General features: G+C 53.4%; 2 protein-coding genes across 7 annotated transcripts in view; one reads left to right on the top strand and one right to left on the bottom strand.

Annotated features, from left to right (window-relative positions):
* Window positions 1-804: 804 nt before the first annotated feature.
* Window positions 805-11,346, bottom strand: HEXA (hexosaminidase subunit alpha). 2 transcript variants are annotated; one of them, XM_075764896.1, is made up of 15 exons: window positions 11,038-11,346; window positions 7,328-7,426; window positions 6,895-6,960; window positions 6,683-6,729; window positions 6,251-6,361; window positions 5,319-5,420; window positions 5,087-5,219; window positions 4,227-4,407; window positions 3,850-3,936; window positions 3,514-3,586; window positions 3,226-3,406; window positions 2,856-2,946; window positions 2,352-2,456; window positions 1,797-1,849; window positions 805-1,289 (listed from the first exon to the last, which is right to left on the bottom strand). In XM_075764896.1, exons 1-15 carry the CDS (start codon window positions 11,297-11,299, stop codon window positions 1,048-1,050), a joined length of 1,833 nt encoding a protein of 610 aa, XP_075621011.1. In that variant the 5' UTR covers window positions 11,300-11,346; the 3' UTR covers window positions 805-1,047. The 2 variants fall into 2 exon arrangements, with proteins under 2 accessions (XP_075621011.1, XP_075621012.1); XM_075764897.1 differs by lacking the exon at window positions 805-1,289 and having other exon boundaries at window positions 1,320-1,849; window positions 11,038-11,342.
* An 8,050-nt stretch (window positions 11,347-19,396) lies between these two features.
* The window catches only part of ARIH1 (ariadne RBR E3 ubiquitin protein ligase 1), a 58,954-nt gene continuing 56,785 nt past the window's right edge, over window positions 19,397-21,565 (top strand). Inside the window, exon 1 of one of the 5 annotated variants that reach the window (XM_075764891.1) lies at window positions 19,397-19,978. In XM_075764891.1, the coding sequence (XP_075621006.1) occupies window positions 19,610-19,978 (369 nt within the window). In that variant the 5' untranslated portion in view covers window positions 19,397-19,609. The remainder of the gene's footprint in view (window positions 19,979-21,565) is intronic. The other 4 variants (XM_075764893.1, XM_075764892.1, XM_075764894.1 and 1 more) reach the window with 4 other exon arrangements.

Genomic DNA, 21,565 nt, shown 5'->3' with positions numbered 1-21,565 from the left:
CCATACGCACACGTGTGCAAGCATGTGCGTGGGTGCAGGTGGTTGCACGGACCCATACGCACACGTGTGCAAGCATGTGTGTGGGTGCAGCTGTTTGCACGGACCCATATGCACATGTGTGCAAGCATGTGCACAAGTGCACATCTAAGCACCCACATGGATGGGTGCACGTTTGCCAAGACTCATATACAGGCATGTACGTGCACACACATGTGCATAAGCACATGCTTGCCCACATGCATATGCATGCAAGCCCACGTACACGGCTGCAAGTACATGCACACATATGTAAGCATGTGCAAACACACGCAAGCGCGTCCCAATAAAACCCAGGGACGGCGCCCAGGGTGGGCACCCACGGGTGGGTTTCAGAGGCGCGGCGGATCATCCTGCCGAAATCTGGGGGTTTGGCGGCTGTTCTTCGCCGCCGCCTGGGTTTATTTTTAAACCCGTTTGCCCCGAGTGATTCACACGCTGCCTGTTCTCCTCTGCTCCCTGGCAAGTTTTACGCGACCAAAATAGATGTTCTGGAAGGAACGGGCCGCGCGGCGAGGGGAAAACGGGGTGCTCCCTCCCCGCTGATGGGGATCCCCATCTCTTGCAACGCTCCCCTTCGGCTCCAGCTCCCCTGCAGCAACAACAAACACCCAGAAAAGGTACCAATTTACATCGCTTTGGGGGAAAAAAATCCCAAATTTTTAAAAAAAAGGAGGGGATACTACGCCCCTTTCCTCTGTGCCTGCCGCCCCTCGGAGCCCGAAGCCCTGGAGACCACCGGCACGGACCAGAAGATAAAGGAGATGTCCTCGCGTGGATGAGAAGCTTCTGCAAAGCTTCAGCAGATGAGCGTTTGCTCGTGTGCCGGGTCCGGGAAGGAAGGAGCGTGGATGACACCAGCTTTTCGGAGCATTTTAGGACGTGACAGCACGTCAAACCTCAGCAAAAAGATGCGGCTATTTATTATTTAGGTCTTCTGGGGTTACTCAATTGAAGAGCAATAAACCCGCCGGGAGCGACAGGCAGGCGGAACAGCGAGCCTGGCTCCGCTCAGCCTGAAACACAAGGCCAGGACGGTGTTTGTGATGACCAAAATGACAGAAAAGGGACGCGGATTTCCCGTGGAGACTTGGAGGAAGCAGAGGAGGAGGAAGGAAGAGCAGGGCAGAGGAAGTAGGGGGGGAAAAAAATATCCCTCTCTAGGCTGATTTGGGGGAAACTTCCCTCTCCAGAGTGGTTGGGCTTCACAATCTTTTTTTTTTCTCCCCTCCAAGACACATCACTTGGGTATCCTGTCGCAGGAGGGTAAAGAAATGCCAGAATTAATTCCTGAATATTTTTAATTTAAACTTAATTCCGTATTTTTAAATTAAAGTTCAATAGTAAAACGTTTCCAGTCGTAACAACACATCTCACTCCCACTTAAGACCAAAAGGCACGGCACAACAATTTCTCCCCGAGAGATTCTCCAAAAACTTTGAGTTGAACCCAGTTTTCCAGCGTGGCAACCCCAAACGTCCAAGGAGGAGAACCCCAACTGTGCCAGCTCTGCCAGCTGAGCATGAGAAAGGCCCCTTTTTCCTCTTCGGGGTCATTTATTTATAGAGTTAAAGAAATAAAAATAGAAAAAAAAAAAAAGAGGTGAAAAAAGAAAAAAAAACCTTCAGTGCAACAAAGCAAGAGCAGAAGCTGGGGAGGGGAAGGGGTCCCTCTGCCACGGCAGCAGCTTTTGAGAGAGGGATCGTTCCTCCTGCGCGCACAGCGACCGAGGGCAGCGGGACTGTCCCTTCAAAACCCACCAAATTCGTTTTCGCAGTATCCTACGTAGAGAGGCTGCGCCTGGACACCGCGCCTGGGAAGAGAGGGGAGAGGAGGCATTACGCGGAAGGCGCGGGCAGAGCCCGCGGGCGGTTAGAGGAGAGCAGGGCAGCCATGGGCGCCTCGTTGCGGGCATGACAAGGAGGGAGCGGTTTTCATCCTGCGCTTATAGACTCGGTTTTTTGCTCATGTGCAGGAGCACGGGGTAAGGGCAGGTTTCCCGGGGAAGCTGGTGCTGCAGGAGGGGTGGCAAGAGATGACAGGTCCCCCCCCCTGCTTCCCCAGCACGAAGCCCTCTCCTCGGCAGAGCCACCAGCCCACGCTGGCAGCAGGGGCTCTCTTCCAGCACCGCACAAAGCGAGCTCTGCCCACGCACAGGCAGGAGAAAAGCTCGGGGCTTTCCAGAAGAACAAGGGTCATTTTGCACCAGGGAAAACCCGCTCCACCCTCGCTGCCCTCCCTGGGGCTGAATCCCAGAGAGGGTGACATTTGTGGTGCTCCCGAGCCGGCCTCCGGCTGCGAGGAGGGACGGTTACCTGAGGAGCTTGCAGCGGAAGTCAGCCAGCCGCACGTAGGCATCTTGCAGGTCCCTGACGGTCGTGTTACTCCACAGTCTCTCAGCTACGGCACCAGCTCTCGGCCTTGAGGAACAAGGGACAGAGGGAGTCAGGGCAGGGGGGAGCACGAAAGCTTCTCGCTGAGCTCCCAAGCACTTTCCAGACCAAAATCCTTCAACACAGAAAGACAGGTGGTTTCTGTGTGAAAAGATCCACCCCTAGACACATACGGATCAGGACATGACAGGACAGGGACCAGCATTAAACACGCACTGGTTGCAGCAGCAGGCCGTACAGGAGCACGTTACGGCCTTACAAACCCTCATTTAAGCCACAGTGAAGCTGTCACCAGCACAGAAGCGCTGCCAGGGGACAAGGACAAGCAGCACGTGCAGACCAAACCAGCGGCGTTCGGTGCCGAAGGAAAGGGACCTGAGCCCTGCCCCACGCAACTCCAGCTCACCTCCCCGCGCTGTCTCTTACCAGAGCCTGGGGGCCAGGTTAGTGACGTCCACGTATTCACCCCACATGCACGCCTCTCCGCCGATCACCCGATCCTTCTGCTCAGGGCTGCCTGCCGGAAGACACAGTGTTCAGGTGATAGGGTGACTTATCGCCCTCCCCACAAAGGTGCCCGTAACAGCAGAGAGCAGCTCAGCTACAGAGGAGATAGTTTGCCCTTTTTGGAAGCCCCCCCTGCTTCAAATCCCAGGCTGGGGGAGAGCAGAGTCGTTTTCTGTCAGCATCAAGGGAACAGGACACAGCAAGAATAAATTAGAAAGAGACCCAGCCTTGGCACTACCTCTGAGGGACAAGTCAGCTGCCATACGGGAAGGGGACACAAGGAACACACCTTCAAACTGCAAGGGCTCCACCTGGTAGGCCGCCATCCAGTCCTGCCCATAGGAGATGCGGTTGAGGTACCAGGGGGCGGAGAGCAGAGCCCGGTAGCCAGCTTTGGTGACATTTTCCATCTCCTCCATGTACGGCGTGGAGTTCTCCTTCCACACGTGAATGATGGTGTCCGGCCTCACCTGACGAGCACACATGAACCCCGTGCACGGGATCAGCGCGGCAACAAGCGCTGGCACTTTTCACCCCAGCGCAGGGAACCGCAGTAGGAAAAGCTGGCAGCTCTCACCTTCACTCCATTGTCAAACACCTCCTGCCAGACGATATAACCTTTGCCGAGGGAAGAGATGATGTCCAGAAGCCTGGAGTGGAAAGAGTACCGAGTTTTGGGTCACCCCAACACCCACAGCGGCACGTGAGGGTACTTCTAAAGGAGAAGTGAGAAAGCACAGCCCCTCGTTGGGCTCCTTTGTGGTCGATCTCCCCATAAAATGCAGCTAGGCATGACCCTTTGGGGTCAGGGAGACGTGCTCCTGAAATGGAGAGCTGGTGTCCCTGAGACAGCAGAAGACATTAGTGCTGGTTGCACACTGCAGCTGCAGGCCCAGAACACAGCCATCCTTACCTCTGGATGTAGAATGACTCTAATTTTCTGTAATCTTTGCCAAAGCCCATCTCCTTCATGAAGGCACGGATTTTTGGATTGGATTTCCTGCGTTATAAAGAGAAGATAATAAAAGCACTACATCCCGAGCTCTGGAGTAAGCCCAAGTCCTTCCCACACCAGTCCAAGGCCAGCCCAGGCATTCCAAGACCTGTGGCTGTGCCAGCACCAGTGGCTTCCCACAACCAGCATCACCGTGAGCGCAGAAACCCCAGGTACCAACGCACAGAGCCTGGGGGAGCAGGACACCAAAGATCTGCAGACAATCATGACCAAAAAGCAATGGGCTGGGACTTCAGTCCCAGATATTTCCCCACCCAGGCTGATCTCAGACTCACCAGCACGTGAAGTCCACCTCATCACCACCGAGGTGAAGAAAGAAGTCTGGGAACACGGCACTGACTTCTTGAAACAAACTGCTCACAAACTGGTAGGTGCTGTTAAGGATTGGGTTGATGGGCCCATAGGTCCCAGAAGGGTACTTGCCCAAATAGCAGGGAGTCAGGAGGCCCGGAGCACCTGGGTCGTAACAAACAGGACAGTGAGGATGGTGCCGTATCACCCTGTATAACCCCCCAGACCCTCCTCGGCACGGCCCAGGGCCTGCCAGGGGACAGAAGACCCGGGCATGGCACACAAGGCATAAACACAGCAGCGGAAAAATGATCTCTGGCTCAGGGAACCCCATCTGATGGAGAGGGATCCATCTTCTGCACTCAACTTGTGCTCCCCGCACGCACTCCCAGGCGAGATCAGCAGGGCTCGAGCCTTTGAGGCTGGACGCCCCAGCTTCTCGCACTTCCAGACATGGAAGAGGAGGCACTTGCAGTCCTCGGAGCAGAGAGCAGCGTGTCAGGACTGGGACACAGCGAGGAAGCTTGTCAGCTGCACCCCCAGTTAAACCCAAGATCCCTGCAATGCCCACAATGTTGGTTTTGGCAAAGCAGATGTTCCCCCCCCCCAAAAAGAATTACTCAGCTCGCACCCAAGAAGAGATGGAAACGTTTTCCCTTTGGATTTTGTTCTAGACATTGGACCACTGGGTCCTACTTCCCCAGATGATGGTTTGCTCCCCCTCAAAGCCAGCCCGTGGGACATGGCTGCCCACACGCGGCTTTTGGGATCCAGGTTGCAGATCCCCTTCCTCCTCCCCACTACAACTACAGCTCTCCTCGCAGCGGCAGGATCTGCTCCTCACCTGGACCCCAGGAAAGCGTGTGCCCAGGAGTGTCGAACTCTGCGATGACTCTGATGCCACGTAGCCGGGCGTACTCGATCACCGTTTGGACGTCGCTGGCTGTGTACACGTGGGTCATTGCATTGAAAGCTCCCTGGGGGAAACGCGAGAAATCTCAGCGCCTTGCTCCGGCACCGCGGGAGGGATCTGCTCGCCCTGGGCTGGGTGCTACACGGCGATTGGGGTGGGTTACCTGCTTGCTGAGCTCTGGGAAGGTCAGGCTCTCATAGGGGAAAGACGGGTCATCCACAATGTGCCAGTGAAACACATTGAACTTGTTGTAAGCCATGACGTCCTGGGAAGGAACAGGAACGGAGATGAACATGCCCTGTTCCTTCTGAAAGGTCACCCAGCTTGCCACAGACAGGGGACAAGGTCCCTGTGCTCCAAAAGGACAAGGCAGAATCCCTAAACGCTCTCCAGGATCCAAGAGGGATTCAGACACCTCTCTTCAAACACCCCAGCACCACAAAGAGCTGCAGAGGACCAGCAGTGCAATAAAATTGCTGTTTTCCCTCTAAGCTAATGGTGGAGACCTGGAAATTTAATTCTGCTCGGGATGAACAGAAAACCATCACCCACTCGTGTCTAATGCGGCGGGGAAGAAGTCAGTGCTTTCCCTTGCCTCAGAAACCACCCAGCCTCGGAAAGTAATCTGCATTGCAGGAATCCCGGATACCTCGGGGTTTTCTTCCTTATCCTATTTACAATGGGAGCTGAGAAATCACCCAAATGAAGCAGCTGTGAGTTACAGCAGGACCAAACACAGCCATGGGCACTGGGAAGGACCTACAGCACAGAAGCATTTTTCTATTACGCACATCTAAACATTAAGAACTGAGGTCATGCTGCCATCCCACCCTGGCCTGCTGCTTCATCTAGGGACGAGCAAGCTGATTTTGTTCAAAAAAATCTAGGTTTGACAAGCTCTTCCTCGATGAGATGTAGATGCAGTGGCCTACACATTAGACAGCTCCTAGGATCTTTGGAAAGGAGCAACACCAAAAAAAACCCCAACCCCAAAACAACCCAAAAAGCCCTCCAGGCCACTCAAGGAGCCCTCAGTTGTCACAGAGGAAGGGACACCCAACTAAACCACCTCGTCTCCCAGCACAGGCACCCTACCAGAGTTTCCAGGATGGCTCTCAGAGGCAGGTAGTGACGAGAGGTGTCCAGCAACAGTCCGCGGTGAGGGAAGCGGGGAAAGTCCACGATTTCCGTCTTGTTGATGTAGTACTGCATGCAGAGAACACAAAGAAGTGAGCAGGGCTTTGTCTCCTGCTAATGACCGTCTTGCTCAATCAGGGTCACCCTTTGTCCCCAGGGCCAGCAGGATGGGTAGCCTCACTGCCCAGCATACAAGCAAGCCAGAAAGAGCTGCAACGCTTTACGTGCTCAGAAGGCAGGGATCTGGCTGGATTCATGAAGCCGTACTTGGCCCTCAGCAAGGCTGCGCTGCCCTGCTGGTATCCCCTTCATCCCGAGCATCCCAGTAATCCTCATTCTATTCCCATTACGGAGAGCCGACTGCCCCGAGGAGATGAGGCCAGGACTCACCGTGCCGTTCTCATCTCTCCCAACAAGCTGGCTGAACGTCTCCAGGCCTGCAGGAAAACCACACACAGTCACTTTCTCAGCACAGATTCCCCCAAAGGAACCGAGCTCAATTAACAAGTAAATCTATGGAAAGAGAGAGGCACAGAAAGAGAGACATCCCCATAGGCCTGGGGCAGGAAGAGTGGGAACACCCGACAGAAAGCACCCCTCACCTCTGAGAGCTCCCCAGACGGCATCTGCAGAGAGCAGCAAGGAGCCTTCCGAGACGGACAGCTTATCTGAAATGCAGCATCAGAGAGGCCGGCACTGGCATTAGGTCTCGCACCGCTCCAGGCCATCACAGCCCCAGCTACGGGGTTGCAGCAGCACCAGGCAGAAGTTTCGATACAAGACTGCACTCTAGGTTCCCAGAGAACCTACTTCTGGGTTTGTTTTTTTTTTTGTTTTAAACCTCTCCCACTGCTTTATCAGAATCCTCAGGTAAGTGGCTCCCTCCCTGCCCCAGTTTCTCAATAATACAGTGAGGATGCTGCCTCCCTAAAATTGGGGGTAAGTGCTGCACAGCGCTATTTCCACCTGACGGGCACAGACACAGCTGCGCTCCCACTCCAGTCACTCCCTCCCGCTCCCAATCCCGACACTCACAGCCTTCCTTGGAGTCCAGGCTGGGAAACCCATCGCAGCCCGGCGTGGCAACAAAGACGAGGAGCTGAGTGCAGGGTGTCCCCCAGGGCTGCTCGTTCTCTGTGAAAGACACAGACCATGGACGTCAACTGGATCTTGGCTCCTTTCCCTGCTTCCAGTCCACCACTGTCCTCCCAGCCCAGTCAGCAACGGAGGTGCAGGAGTACATGGAATTTTAACACACGTGGCTGAAACAGGGACCCCCCTCCTTCACCTCAGAGCAGGCGCAGGGGCATTCAAGCAGGGGCTTCTTTCAACACAGGCAACCAGGAACACGAGCTGATCCCAACCTTCAGCTCGGAGAAGGTCTGGTGGTGAGGAAGCCTCCAGGGAAGGCTTCGCAGGGGAAGCTTAAAGGAGCACACAAAGGAGGAGAGACATCAGAGGATGGTCTAGCAGTAGCCCTCAAGGCTTCCTGAACACCAGTTCCTGCTCTAAGCAACAGCCACAACTACTCAAATCTTCTCTGGGGGAAAGAACTTCAAGTTTCCAAACTCTCCCAACACTGGGAAAAAAGCACAAAGCCAAGAGCTCTGCTACCGCACCCACATTTCTCAGAGCAAAGAAAAAAAAGGGGGCAGAATGAATCAAAGCACACTACAAAGCCACCAAAAAGTCTCGCCCAGCACCAAAAGGCTCCTGACTGACTTCACCTTCTGCAGAGCAGGTCCCAGGCTCAAGGGCTGGAAAAAGAAACCCAGCCACATTGAGACCCCAAGCAGGAGCTCTGGCCACGCTTCCCTATCAGAAGGAGCGCTTTCAAGGATGCACAGCCCCGAGACAGCACTGGAGTCGCTCCCCCAACCCCAAAGAGAGGTGTTCAGCCTTCCTGAGATGCCTGGGTCTGCTCATAGCAGTCTCTGGCCAGGAGGAGTGGGTGGGACCCTGCTAATCACATCCAAGGTCCAGGTCTACACCCCCGCAGTGCTCCCAGGAACAGCTCAATACCGTCACCGAAACATTAAAAGCTTGGCTTTGTGTAAGGCTGGTCGCAAGCCAGGCACCGAGCAGGCTGAGAGAGACCATGACACCACCAGCGTAGAGGTGAAACACACACAGCCCGTGCTCGAAAGCTCGCAGGAGCCAGAAACCCCACATTTGTCCATGAAGGAACATCGAAACCTCTGCAGAAAGAAGGGAAACAGCTCGAAGAGAGTCCTCAGTTTTGAGCTTTCCTCTCGGTTACAGACAAGCCGGTAGCCAAGGCAACCTCGCAGATGTGCGAGCTGGCATGCTGGCACCAAGCCCTGCTCCCTCCACTCGGCAAGACAGCAGCTCCCCAAGGATGGTCAGGACAGGGGAAACGCTGATTCTGTTGAGAAGCCTCAACAGAATCGGTGCAAACCACCACACACCATGTTTAAACCTGCCCAGGGAGATCTCGCCAAACCCAGACGGCAACACAGATGGGCGCAGCAGGGATTGGTGACCCATCAACCACGAAGGCTGAAGTTCATGGTTCAAAAGAGCGCTGCCAAGGCACACATCAAGTTAATTACGGTCACGGGCTGGAAGACAAGGACACTAACACAACGATGGCAGCAATGAAACATCAGGGGTAGGAGGTCCTGGCTCAAGCTCCATGCAGGGTTCTGGATCTGTCCAACTTGTTTCAGAGCTGCCCAGCTTAAGGACAAGGGAAAAGAAGCAAGGGAAATCCTAATTAGATATAAGGAAAAAATATTCTTCACCTTGAGGGTGGTCAAACACCGCAGCAAGGGCTCAGGTCTCCACGTGGGACTACCGCAGTTTCAGCTGGACACAGAAGCTTGACCCGACTGCAGGCCTGGCCCTGTTTTGAGCCAGGGCTTGACCAGAGACCCCCATATGTCCCTCCTAACTTAAACTGGTCTCTGTTTTCATGCGTGAAGTCCAGCATGAATGTAGAGTTTGGACATAATCTCACTTGCTTGTTAAACTGATATAACAGCTTTCTGAGACAGAAAACTGTTCTGTCTTATTTTCTCTATTAATAGAAACGATTTCCTTCCATGCAGGGTTTCCATTGCCTGTTATTACTAACCACCCATGTGAAAGGAAAAAAAAAAAAAGAAAAAGGCAAAGAGGGGAAAAAAGCCCTAAAATTAAGTGTGTAGTCTGAGTGTCATAAAACAGGGTGTATGGAAAGCAATGAGTATGCACAGAGCTGGATCTCGTGATCACAAGAAGTTGTTCCAAGTGATCTGACAGTTGTATTTCCCTTCCCAGAGGAATAGAAAAAAGTAAATAATTATACTGGCCATTTGTTTAGTTCCTAGCAGCAAAGAAGAAACAAGAGGAGCCTTCTCAGCTCCCAAATCAAAATTTCTTTCCATTGCTACTTACAAGAGTTGAAGCAATAAAATACACCAAACGGTTCCTCTCAGTGTTTCAGACTTGCTTTTTTCAAAGCACAATATGCTCAAGACAAAGCAGAGTGGCTTCCAACACCATCACCCTTCTCCACTTTGATCAGCAGCGACAGAATTCACACTGACATTTAAAACACTCAGAAGCAGTGTTACTAGCTCTCTTTGATGAATGAAGCATTTCATATTTTTCAGGTAGAACCACAGAATCATTTTGGTTGGAAAAAGACCTTTAAGATCATCAAGTCCAACCGTTACCCCAGCACTGCCAAGCCCACCACTAAACCATGTCCCTGAGCACATCTACACATCAAGTGTACTGTTTTAAATACCCCCAGGGATGGTGACTCAACCATGTCCCTGGGCAGCCTGTTCCAGTGCTTGACAACCCTTTCAGTGAAGAAATTTGTGCTAATATCCAATCTAAACTTCCCCTGGTGCAACTTGAGGCCATATAGCGCTTCAGGCTGCCGCAGACCCACGCAGGCATCCGTTTGCCTCTGCGAGCACAGCCAGGGCATTTCCTGCACTTCATTCCAGACATGCAACGGGTGCTATCGCAAAGATGTCCAGGCACAAGAAACCTTTACAACCTGTCCTAAATCAAGCCCAGGCTCTCAAAGCTTTGGCCTTTCCTCATCTTACCCTATTTCAGAATGAATCCAAGCGCGCTGTGCCTTGGGATGCTCGGCAGCTCAGCTTTGGCAAAGAGAGCCCCACAGCACGAATACGTACTTGGAAGAAACATGCACGAAGCAACAAGAGTCTTTCCTCAAGGTAAATGCTGGACACCAAGAGCTGCTAGAAACGGGAAGAGCCAAGACTTGCAAAAAAGCACTGACGCTGGAACGATTGCAGCAAGAAAAGGAAGCAAAATGAAGCGCTGCGGAGCTGAAACATGATCTGGAGGAGATAAAAAATGAGATAGAGCAAACTCTTGATGGCAAGAGCCTACCTCCTTGAAAGAAATGCAAGACAACTAGTGCTCGCTGTGCCAAGCAAGATTTATTTTAAAATACGTGTGCGCCACAGGCATTGCCCTCCACATACGAATACAACGCCGCCCTTTGCTCTGAGACTCAAGCCACCACTCGATTCATCACACCACAGCCACCACCTCCCCTCGCCACCAGCCCCTGCTGAACTGAGGAAAGAAGGGGGGTAATAAAGTAAATCTCCACACAAACCCCGTGGTTTGACCCCAAAAAACAAATGAGGGTGTGAGTTTTGGAGGGGGGAAGTTAAGAACAAAGCCACACGTGAAAGGACCAACCGCCCTTCCAGCGGCCCCCCGCCCCGCCGGCAGCCCACGTCCCGCCTCACCGCTCGGGCGGGCGGCGGCGAAGAGCAGCGCCCAGTACCGCTGAAATGCCGCCTCCAGCACGGCGCAGCCCGGCCTCACGGCAGAGCCGGCGGCGTAAGCGAAGCGGAAACGGCGGGGAGGCAGCAGGCAACGGCCACCGCCCGGCGGGGAGCGCTCGGCCTGGGGCTGCGGCCACACGGCGGCCGCTGGCTCCGGCACCGCCGTCGCCAACAACAGCAGCAGCAGCGGCGGCGGCAGCAGCAGCGCCCGCCCCGCCGCCATGTCGCGCCCCGCAGGCTGAGGGAGGGGACGGCGCCGCCCGCCGCGGGAGGGACGCCCGCGAAATGGCAGCTCGGCCCCACGGGGACGGACTGGGCCGGGTCGGACCCCGCTGCCGGGTCCGCCTCTCCCCTCACAGCCCCCTCAAGAGGCGACGGCCGCCTCCCCGCCTCTTCCGCACAGCCGCCGGAGGTGTTTTCAAGGCAGCAAACACCTTTTTTCTTCTCGATAAATCCGCAACCCCCTCAAGCTCCCTGTCAAGGGTCATTTCTTCCCCAGCCCTCAAAAACTCAGACCCCCCCCCCCCCCCGAGGATGCCCATGGGGCGTTTCAGCAGCCTGATTTGGGGTCTGAGGAGAAAATTAATGATTTAAAACACATTTCACCCGCACCACTTTCCAGCCGTGTGACTGAACACACACATGCTTTGGATCCACCTTGGGATTTGGCATCTTTTGTTCATACCATGCATTTTTATGAATAATACTGGATGTAAATCAGCCCTCACACAGGTTTCCAGGGTTATTATATAGGTGGCAGGTAACATATTTGATAGGGTTGTACAGAAGGAAAAAAAAAAAAGGAGGGCTTTATCCCATGGTGGAGCCTCACACTGCAGTGATGCAGCGATGTTCTTCACACAGGGTTTGGCTTTTACAAGGAAACCCTCAACCTCAGATGAACTTTTTATTTCGCCTCCTCCCTTCCAGCTCCGCATTCCTCAGCAATCCTCAAGTCAAATAAGGACCCTTAAGCCCAGGTTTTACCCATCTAATTGCCAGCACAACTCCATCAGCTCCTACACAGGCACCAGCTCCATCAAATTATTAAAAAATTGGTGTCCCAGCCCCCCCCCCCCAAGCAAGCAATGAAGCCACCAGAGAGCTCTGAGCTATCAGGAGCACTGGGAGACAAGCCACATGCACAGAGAACAAGCAGGAAATTAAACAAATGCCATGGGAGAAAGCATAACAAGGGAGATGACCCCATCACAAGATGGAAACCCACTCGGCATGAGCAGGACACGACCATGGAAAGGTCTGGTGGAGAATTTAAGACATTGTACATCAGGTCAGCAGCACAGGTAGAGCCAGGAAAACAGAAGAAAAAAATAAGCATTTTGCAGAAAAAAACCCCAAAACCTCAAAGAACTGGCTATCAAAGGTTTCAAAAGCACCAGCACAAAGCTGGAGACTAATGGTGAAAGGAGAAGAGCTGGGAGGACATGAGGAAGTTCCAGTGGAGCTGGGAAGGAAGGTTTTGGATAGATGGAAGGTCTTTACCAGGGGTGAGAGAGCCTGTGAGGTACCAACAAAGGCACCCTTCCCTCCAAGGGAAGGTAAGGACCTAGCATGGATGCAACATGGGCCAAGCAACAACCTTACCAGCTATGTAGAGCCCCAAGCCAGGCAATCAGAATGTGACAGTGGTAGCAGCAACTGGGCCCATCAACAGTCCAAATCTTACCAGGCAAAAGCAAGACACCAACTTTAGTCTAGGATCCATTGGGAAGGCCCTAGAAGTAGATGCATCTAAAGGAGAGCTTAACAAAGAAGGAGCTGCCCAGACCTCAGCTTAAATAGAGCTCCTCGAGCAATGGGTCATGGGTGAAGGTCCCAGGTAGGGTTGATTAGGGCAATTAAAGCCTGTTGGTGGCCTCAGGCTCCTGATAGTCCTCACTTGTCTCTTGTTTTCCCTACAGAGAGGTAGTAGGACCCCAGTTCAGCACAATAGCATGTGCTGGGCTGTTTCCTCGTGGCTCCTGCTATTGCTCCAGGACGTTAGCCCTTCTCAGTTTCCATCCACATCACATGGCAAGAAGGGATGTGGAAAAGAACAGCTGTATTCCAACCTGTGTTGGACTTCTGGGAAAATGGCTCCTGGCATTCCTTGTGCTCGAGTTTTCCTTTGGTTATCTGAAGGCTGCTGCTGGTCTACAGGCAGCTTCTGTCATCATGAGCAGGGTTTGCTGCCTTTCCCCATGCAAACCTCCAAAGCGCCAGCTCTTGCGACCGCTTTTCTGACAGCATTGATTCCAGTATTGCTGGACTTTTTCTCAAGTAGCTTCACTTCATTAAAATTGCAGAGGAAGGAAAAAAAACAAAACCCCACCCGAGAGAGTTTGTTGCTGTGTAGCATCAGGCAGTGTCAGCAGCGTCGGCAGGGCTGTGCTTCCCAGCGTGTGAGACTGAAATGCGAAAGTGCCCTGGCCTGAAGCGAATCCTTATTTTTATTTCAGTCTGGGGAAAGTGGTGTGTTCACCACACTTATGTAAAGCGTTGTGTTCATGGCTTTCAGTCGAAATATTCAAGCCTTTCTATGGATTCTGTTGTTGTTGCTATTTTAGGGGACCTGATGTCTCTGGAGGATGACTCAGAGAAGTTCATCTGTAGCTGGCTGGCATTAATCGAGACTAACAGTCTGATTCAGGAACGTATCTTTATGTAAAAAAACCAGCTTAAACATGTGTTTAACTTTGGAGCTTAGCTGAAAGAAACTGGTTTACATGCTGTCCTGCATTGGGCATAGAGTGGCAGTAGCCAGAAGATGCTGATGCTCTTCAGTAGCTCTTCAACAGACCAGCTCGTGGTCTTCAGGTAAATCTCCAGGGTGATATATCCACCAGGGAAGGCTGGCCTCTTTGAGGCTAGTTTAGCGAGGAATGAACAAGGGACCTGCTTGTGGTGTGACTGGAAGAGGGCTTTAGAAAACACAGACTATTTTCTGGAAATGCCTGCAACAGCCTGTAGACCTCTGACTTGAATTTTGACATTTCAGAAGCTTTCTGGGCAAACTTACTCTCTCTGTTTGCTTGTTTACCTCCCCCTTCATCCTTGGTAAAATAATGATGGTATTCTGATTGCAACTGCGAGGGTTGCAGCCATGTATTTGTTGAAATGACCTTACATGTGGTGGTGGTCCGGGGGGGGGGGGGGGGGGGGTGGGGTAAAGGCCGGCATGTGCTGGGTCTTTGCGGGTGTGGACCCTCCTGTTGCCCATCTAAGTATTTCAGGGATGATATTGCTCAGCACGGTGTCACATAAGCGCTGGCAGGGAGCAAGCCACCTGCACGAGTTGGTGCTGATGTATCTGCTGTTCCAGCTTGTGGCTGCTCCATGCGAAGGTGGGATGACGAGTACAGGCTTCCTCCTTCCGAATGACATTGCTCTTCTCAGAGTGACTCCCCTGACATTTGCTGCAGATTCCAGCAAGGCCACCAGCCTTGCTCTGCTGTGACCTGGGGCTTTCTACCAAAACCAAACTGAGCGTCGTAGGAGAGAACGGGTGAGTCTCCCAGCCTCTCCTAGCTGTGCCAGAAACACCCGTCCCCGAGGGTATCTCAGTGTCCCTGTGAGCACCAACGCTGCGGACTGTGAGCTGGAGAGGCCAAGGTACCAGCACCCATGTCATGGAGCAGAGGGGTGCTCACATTTAAACACCCAGCAAAAACCAGGAGAGACAATTAGCGGAGCTTTAGCACGTGCACGGAGAAAATCCTAACCCAGAGATGACCCTAAATCCACGTCCAGGGTATTTTCACCAGCCAGATCCTTCTCTAACAGTTCAGCTCCTGGGAGAACATCCATGCTTTTGAGGGGTAAAGCAGGCTGGTGTACGGCAGGCTGCTTTCCAAGCCGCAAGCACGTATCCCGGTGCTTTTCAAAGCACAGGATGATTCGTTTGCATATCTCTGCATTTCCACCTTGACCACCGTGTACCATGCTAGATGCTGCCATCGAACGGTTTAGCAGATGCACGTGGTAAATGAATTTCTCAGCACAGATGGAGTTGAACAGAAGGGACCTCTTCAGATGGGAGAGCACATGTAAGGGGAGCGAGGCCTGGGAGATTCAGAGCGAGCAGGCAGGAGCAGGTCTCAGCAAGGAGGAATATTTCAACAATTATGAACTTAGAAGGGGAGTTTAAGGCAAAAAGGGGAGTTTAAGGCAAAAAGCTCAAAGTGAGATGTGTTAATCAGTCTGAAGGATTTGGGTTCCTGACTCGAGCTCAGCCTGGTGGTATTTGCACTATTGGTATTATTTGCAAAGCCTTTTTTCCTCTGGATTATCTCCAGCTCACACAGCTTTGGGGTGGCTGAACAAACGGTGATCTGAGTGGCATCTTGGCCCACGCTCACTGTCAAGGTTGTTAATGGGTGCGCAGGCAGCCAAAATCAAACCCAAAGCATCAAGAAATCTCCCAGTGCAGGATCTCCGTGTGCCTCAGGTGGTGGAGGAGAAGGGCTTTTTCTGGAGATCCCGCCTGGCTCAAGGAGCAGTGGAGCAGGAGAGAGGCCAGGTAAGATGAGAAGTTCACCCCGAATCCGCAGGCACTGGCACTTTTCACAGCATTTTGGTATGGCAAAGTGCGACTCGTCATAGGGAGATGCTGCAAGTTATTGCAGAGGCTGAGTATTTGTGGCTGCTGTCCCTGGCTGCTCTCAGTCACGGCAGCGGGGCCGAGCTAGAATCAATCAGAGCCCGTGGATGCGCGGTGACACACTCCTCGTGCACAGAGGCCCTGCTCCTGTAAATCCCATAAGTGCGTGCTTAACTTCACGGAGCAAGGTGATTGCAATGCAATATTTTATTCTTGTCAGCTTCAGTGTTAACAGTTACTAGAATCACCTGGGTAATTAAGCTCTTGCAAGAATAAAATGAAAAAGTGCCGGGTGCCTATGGAGGTGTAAATAATTTTTCAGAGTGGGTAGGAGAGTGGATCTCAACTTTCCTCAGTAGCTGGTGTGACCCCCACAGCCGAACTTTGGTTCAGGCTGAACCAGAGCTGAAACAAAGACATTTATCTTGTCTGTACTATTGACTAGCAGCCAACTACTTTCACAAATATTACCATCAGGATGAGTCCAATTTGAGCTCTCCCTGAATTGCAGCTGGACTTCACACCAGGAGACTCTCCCCTTGATGCCTCTTAAGGTTTGAGATTCTTTACCTGAGACTCAGAGAGCCTTCCTTGCCACAGATCCTCGGTAAGTGATAGCATGCTGAGTTAATGCTAATGAAACATTACTAATCCATGTAGCTACTCAGTTCTTATAAACTTTGTATAGGTAATTCCATTAGACATAAACTGTTGTCCAAGTCTGAGACTAAGATTGGACACAGCAGCACGTAGGCTCTGTCGGGAGTTTAAAACTCTGAACCTCGTGACTCAACGGGAGGGGCTTCCTTGCATCTCTGGTCTCTGTGTCAATCATTCTAATTCGATTCTAACTCAGTTTTCCTTTCCATGCAGTAATTGATAAGGTGAACCTTGCCATCAAACTTATTGAACCTTGGTAAACCACTGTTAAACTTTGTTAAATTCCATCAAATTTATTAAACTCTGTCAAATTATTTTACCTCAATAAAACATATCGCTGCTTCTCTCTTTTGAGTCAGGTGCATTCCACTCATCCATGACAGCTGGAGTCCTAAAATTCCTGGAGGCAGTGCAGATCCCCTCGGGATGAGCTGAAGGCAGCAGCCCTGCTTTTCTCGGGTACCTTTTGCTGGTGCGTACCCAAGGCTCCCTCGGGTCGGAAACTTCATAACAAAAGGAAGACCTTTGGCAAAGGGCATGGCTAAAATTTCACACCAGAGAGAATTTTTGAGCAGCGAAGCATTGATCCATGTCTTGCCACAGTAAAAAGATAAGGCTGGGATGATCATGGGAGGAGAACCGTGTTCCCGTGTCTGCAGGATGGCACAATGATCCCATTGCTGTTTAGAAATGTTTAGTACTGGGATTAAACGAGAGAGGGAAACAGTCGGGCGCCCGAGGAGGTTTAAACGTGTTTCCAAATGGCTGTGTTGCTGAAGGATGGCTCTTCCCCTTGGGTTTAGAAGCGCTGTGCGAGGTGATGGCTTTAGCTCGATGTCTAACAGCTCATCTCGCAGGGTTTTGCCCAGAGGCTCCGGAGCTCTGCAGCCTCGGCAGGGGCCAGGAGAGGGCAGCGGGGAGGCGCTCGGGTACCCGCGGCGGGGATGCTGGGGGCATCCGGGGGATGGCCGGTCCCTGCCCGTGCCCCGGCACCCCCCCACCGGGGAAGGTCACCTCTGGCCGAGGGTTGGACCCGGTTTTACAAAGCTCTGATAAAGCAAAACCCAGCTGTCTGGTCAATGCTTGTCTCGATGGGCAGATCTGCTGCCCTACGCCTGCTCGTGTGTTGGCCAGGAGCTGGGCAGGACAGGGGGTGACACTGGGGGACAAAGCATAGGGCAAGGACATGGGGTGACCAGCCAAGCCCCCGAGGTTTGACATGGGAGATGGGACCAGCCTGGCGAACAAATGTCCAGCTGCTAAGTCTGGAGCAGAACAAAGCTGGGGCTATTTATATTTATGTAGGGCAGGATGATTAATGCCTGGGCCTTTGCCTTTCCAAACGAGCAGGATAATTAGGGAATGGGCTTTATTTACTAGGTAGCTTGACGCGAGGCAACATGTGTACCCGACCCACACCCCCCTGTGCCACTCCTGACCTGGGCAGAGCTGAGCTCGGGGACAGCTTTGTGTGACAACTGTTTGGGCAGTTATGGCTGCTGGAAGTGGCTGTAACGCTACGAAAAACCCGGAGCTGATTTTCGGAGCTGTGAAGGTACAGACTGGTACCCAGCAAGGTTTCTAGAGACATCTACCCAAGACATTGGATCCCCAAGGGCACCTGCCTGCGTCACCGTGAGCTTAAATCCCTGTTGCCGTGGCCATCATTACGCTTTCCGTGATCCAGCAGAAAATAAACACCCTTTTGGAGGAAGCTTCTAATTTTCTGTTTCACAAGGTATTTGTGTTGAAGCAGGAAGCAGGATCCCGCAAAGCGTGGCAGTGGCGCCCGCCCCAGAGAGCTGATGAAACTCGTCACACCTACGCCGCATACCTCCAGGCTGAGTCTCTTCCGGGCACGGGGGCATCTTCATCTGGATGGAGTGGGTGAATAATGTCACCCACATCAGAATGGCCCCACTTTACCCCGGAGAAGAAACAATTCTCCAGGGCACGAGGAAGTGGAGGATTAGCAGCGGTGCGGCATCACGCATCCACGGTGAATTGCAGCGGAGAGGGTTTGGTATCTGTGGGCTTTCCTCTGGGCCAGGCTGCAGCCTTGTTTCCGAGCCAGATGGAGTCCCTCTCCATCCCCAAATGACTGCAAGCAATAAGCCTGGCTCACCTCCTCCATACCAGTCCAAGCATGGCTGATACTGGAAGCAGAGCTGCCCCGGCCATGCTGCCACGATGGCAGGGAATGCTGAGAAGGGTGCTCGATCCCTGCAGCACCCCGATGTCCGCCCTTGCCCTTCGCCACTGGCGTGGTGTCCAAACGAGAGGTGCTGGCAGGGACGAGGCCACCTGGGAGCGGCGCTGGCCCCTTGTCCCTGACCTGCCCGAAGCGCTTGGCCATGGCAGGCTTGGCCCCAGCCATCTGCCGGAGGGGAAAAAGGACTGTCTGTGGTCTGGCCTATCTTTCCTCCCTGCAAAATGCCAAAGTAACAGAGAAGAAAGGGAATCAAGCCTGGTGTCACTGTGAAAAAATTGCGGATTTTTATCTTCGCTGACCAGAAGGCAGAACTGGAGCTGAGATGCAACCTGGCACAGTCAGGGTCCCCTCCAAGGATGGCAGCCTCGTTTATCCCATGGTTTCACCTGAACTGCTGCCTGGAGCGTCTCAGTGCAATTTCATTCTGATTTTGAGGCAGAACAATCTCTTTCCCCTCACAAGTCGCTCCCCACAGGCGCTGCACCACTCTTTACATAATGGCAGCTCAGAGGGCCTTCCCTCCGCGCTCGGCTGACAGAACACCCCGGGGGGCTCCGCACCGCTACCTCCACCACACATCCCCGCCACCCCGCGGCGCCCGCACCCGGGTCGGTAGCGGAGAGAAACCGGTAGACCGGTAACCCCGCTCCACCCGCCGCGCTCAAGATGGCGCCGCGCCACACTCAAGATGGCGCCGGCGGTGGGCGGGGTGAGAGGAGTGCGTACGCGATGGGGGGAGAGGGTGGGGTGTATGGCGCGCACTCAAGATGGCGGCCGGCGCGGCGAAGGGGAGATGGCGGCCTTCGCGCAGGCGCGGCGTTACGCGTCACGCGCCGCGGCGTGACGTGCCGTGCGTGCGCGGCGCGCGGTGACGGAGCGGGTCGGCCGCGTCCCTTTGTTGGCGGCGGCGGCGGCTGAGGCGGTTGAGGCGCGGCGGGGCCCGGGCCAGCGCCGGAGGTGGGGGGGGCGGCGGCGGCGGCGGCGGCGGCGGTGGGCGCCAGCCAGGCCGGCGGGGTGGGGTGGGGCCGCGGGAGCCGCCGCCGTTTCTTCACCGCCTCGCCATGGACTCGGACGAGGGTTACAACTACGAGTTCGACGAGGACGAGGAGTGTAGCGAGGACAGCGGCGCGGAGGAGGACGAGGAGGACGAGGAGGAGGACGAGCCCGACGATAATCTGGACCTGGGCGAGGTGGAGCTGGTGGAGCCCGGGCTGCGCGTTGGCGGAGAACGCGACGGGCTGTTAGGCGGTGAAACGGGAGGGCTGGGCCCCGGCGGTGGTGGCGGTGGAGGCGGCCTGGGCGGCGGGCCGGGCCCCGGAGGCGGTGGCGGCCCCGAGCAGGAGGAGGATTATCGCTACGAGGTGCTGACGGCCGAGCAGATCCTGCAGCACATGGTGGAGTGCATCCGTGAGGTCAACGAGGTCATCCAGGTGCGACCACCCTCCCCCGGGAGCGGGACAGGGATCGGGCGGGGGGGGCGACACACGGACCGGGACCGGGACAGGGGGGAGGCGGGGCGGGCCGCGCCGCCAGCGGGCCTCGCCTGAGGGGCGCCGGGCCCGGGCCTCCCGCGGCCCAGATTCCCCCCCACACACTCTGGGGGAGCCCCGAACTCCTGCGGGGGAGCCCGCAGCCCCTCTGGGGAAGGGGGCGGGGGGGGCGCTCCTCGGCACCCCCTGGGGAGGTCCCTCGGGGCAGGCCAGGAGCTCGCTTCCTGCCGTGGAAGCGTCGGGAACCAGGCCCTTGGCTCTGAAAGGGCTCCTCTTTGTGTGGTGTCCAGGCGGTGGGCTGTAATCTCTATTTTGCCTCTCTCCCCCCCCTCCGTCTTCACGCTGGCTGGGGGCGGTTTGAGCCCCTACAGTTCCTTCCGTAAGCCGGGGAGTCGATGGCAAGCTCTGGAATTTGAGGAGAGGCAGCCAGGCACCGCTCTGGTTTTGTTGCCTTCTCCCTTCCCTTCCCCCCTGCCACATACAGACGCGCTCCTGCTCATGGGGTTGAACCTTGTCGTGTTTGTTTCCAGTGCAGACCAGGAAGGATACAAGCAGTCGCTTCAAAACGATAACATTTTACCCCCGGTTTTTAAGCACGCTGCTTTAAAATCGAAATTGAGTTTGAAATAACATTTACTGTCTTCAGATGAAAGTATTGAAGTCTTATCTGTTGGCTCTTGAGCTTTTGGGAAAAAAATTCAAGCCACTGAAGCTATCTGGCATCCCTTTCTAAATGTTTATGGCAAGGTTTTGCTCCAGCTCACCAAAAAGTTTCTGATGCCATTCACTTTTTCTGCAGGTGACCAGAGTGCGTGGGTTTTCTTTTGTTCCCATTTACTTGATGTTATTCAGAGTTCTGGCAAGTAAATAGAAAATGCTTTTCCTTTTCCAATATGCAAAGAGGAATAGTGTGAGAAGATGAAATCTATGGATATTAAATATTGAAGGACACAGTGCCCGGAAAGCAGTTGTTTTGTTAGTTGTATGTACTTCCAGTGTTGGTAAATCCATTTAAATACGAGATACTTCAGTGAATGTTTTTGCCCAACTATTCTGAGCTCTACAGTGACTATAATAGCAGCTTTAAAATGTTGCTTTATGTGCTGTAAATCCACCGTAGTTTATATGGAGCTTGATGCAAACATCTGTAAAGGTATTTGCGTACCAAATTAGTAAATGGCATTTCTTAAGTCAAATTAAGGTTTATAGCTTTAATAATAGTACTGTACATGTAAAGCTGAATAAAGGAGTCTGTCTAGGCTAGCTGATTACCTTGCAGTTAAAGAAGATCTCATGATTAAGTATGGATGTTTCCTTGCTACCAGTTATTGATCTCAATATAGGGAGGGAAACAAATGGCAAGTAAATATGCAAATGATTAGTAATATAAACTTTTTCCTCTTTGAAATGGTGATTCTGTATTTAATGACGAAGACTGCGTAAAACATGACCCATGCTGATTGTATTGAACAGATTCTACTATTTCTCCTATCTTTGCATAAGTAAAGTGGTGGGAAAGTTCCTGCT

Source organism: Balearica regulorum, chromosome 12, assembly GCF_011004875.1.
Source record: "Balearica regulorum gibbericeps isolate bBalReg1 chromosome 12, bBalReg1.pri, whole genome shotgun sequence".
Lineage (NCBI taxonomy): Eukaryota > Metazoa > Chordata > Aves > Gruiformes > Gruidae > Balearica > Balearica regulorum.
This window is presented reverse-complemented; position numbering and strand designations above follow the sequence as displayed.

Excerpts from the sequence above, each read along its gene's own strand:
- HEXA (XM_075764896.1), bottom strand. The coding sequence starts at position 11,299 with ATGGCGGCGGGGCGGGCGCTGCTGCTGCCGCCGCCGCTGCTGCTGCTG. Across the intron at positions 7,427-11,037 it reads CGCCGCCGCCCGCCCGAGCG|AGAACGAGCAGCCCTGGGGG; the intron begins GTGAGGCGGGAC and ends TGTCTTTCACAG. Across the intron at positions 3,407-3,513 it reads TGTTTGACAATGGAGTGAAG|GTGAGGCCGGACACCATCAT; the intron begins GTGAGAGCTGCC and ends TGTGCTCGTCAG.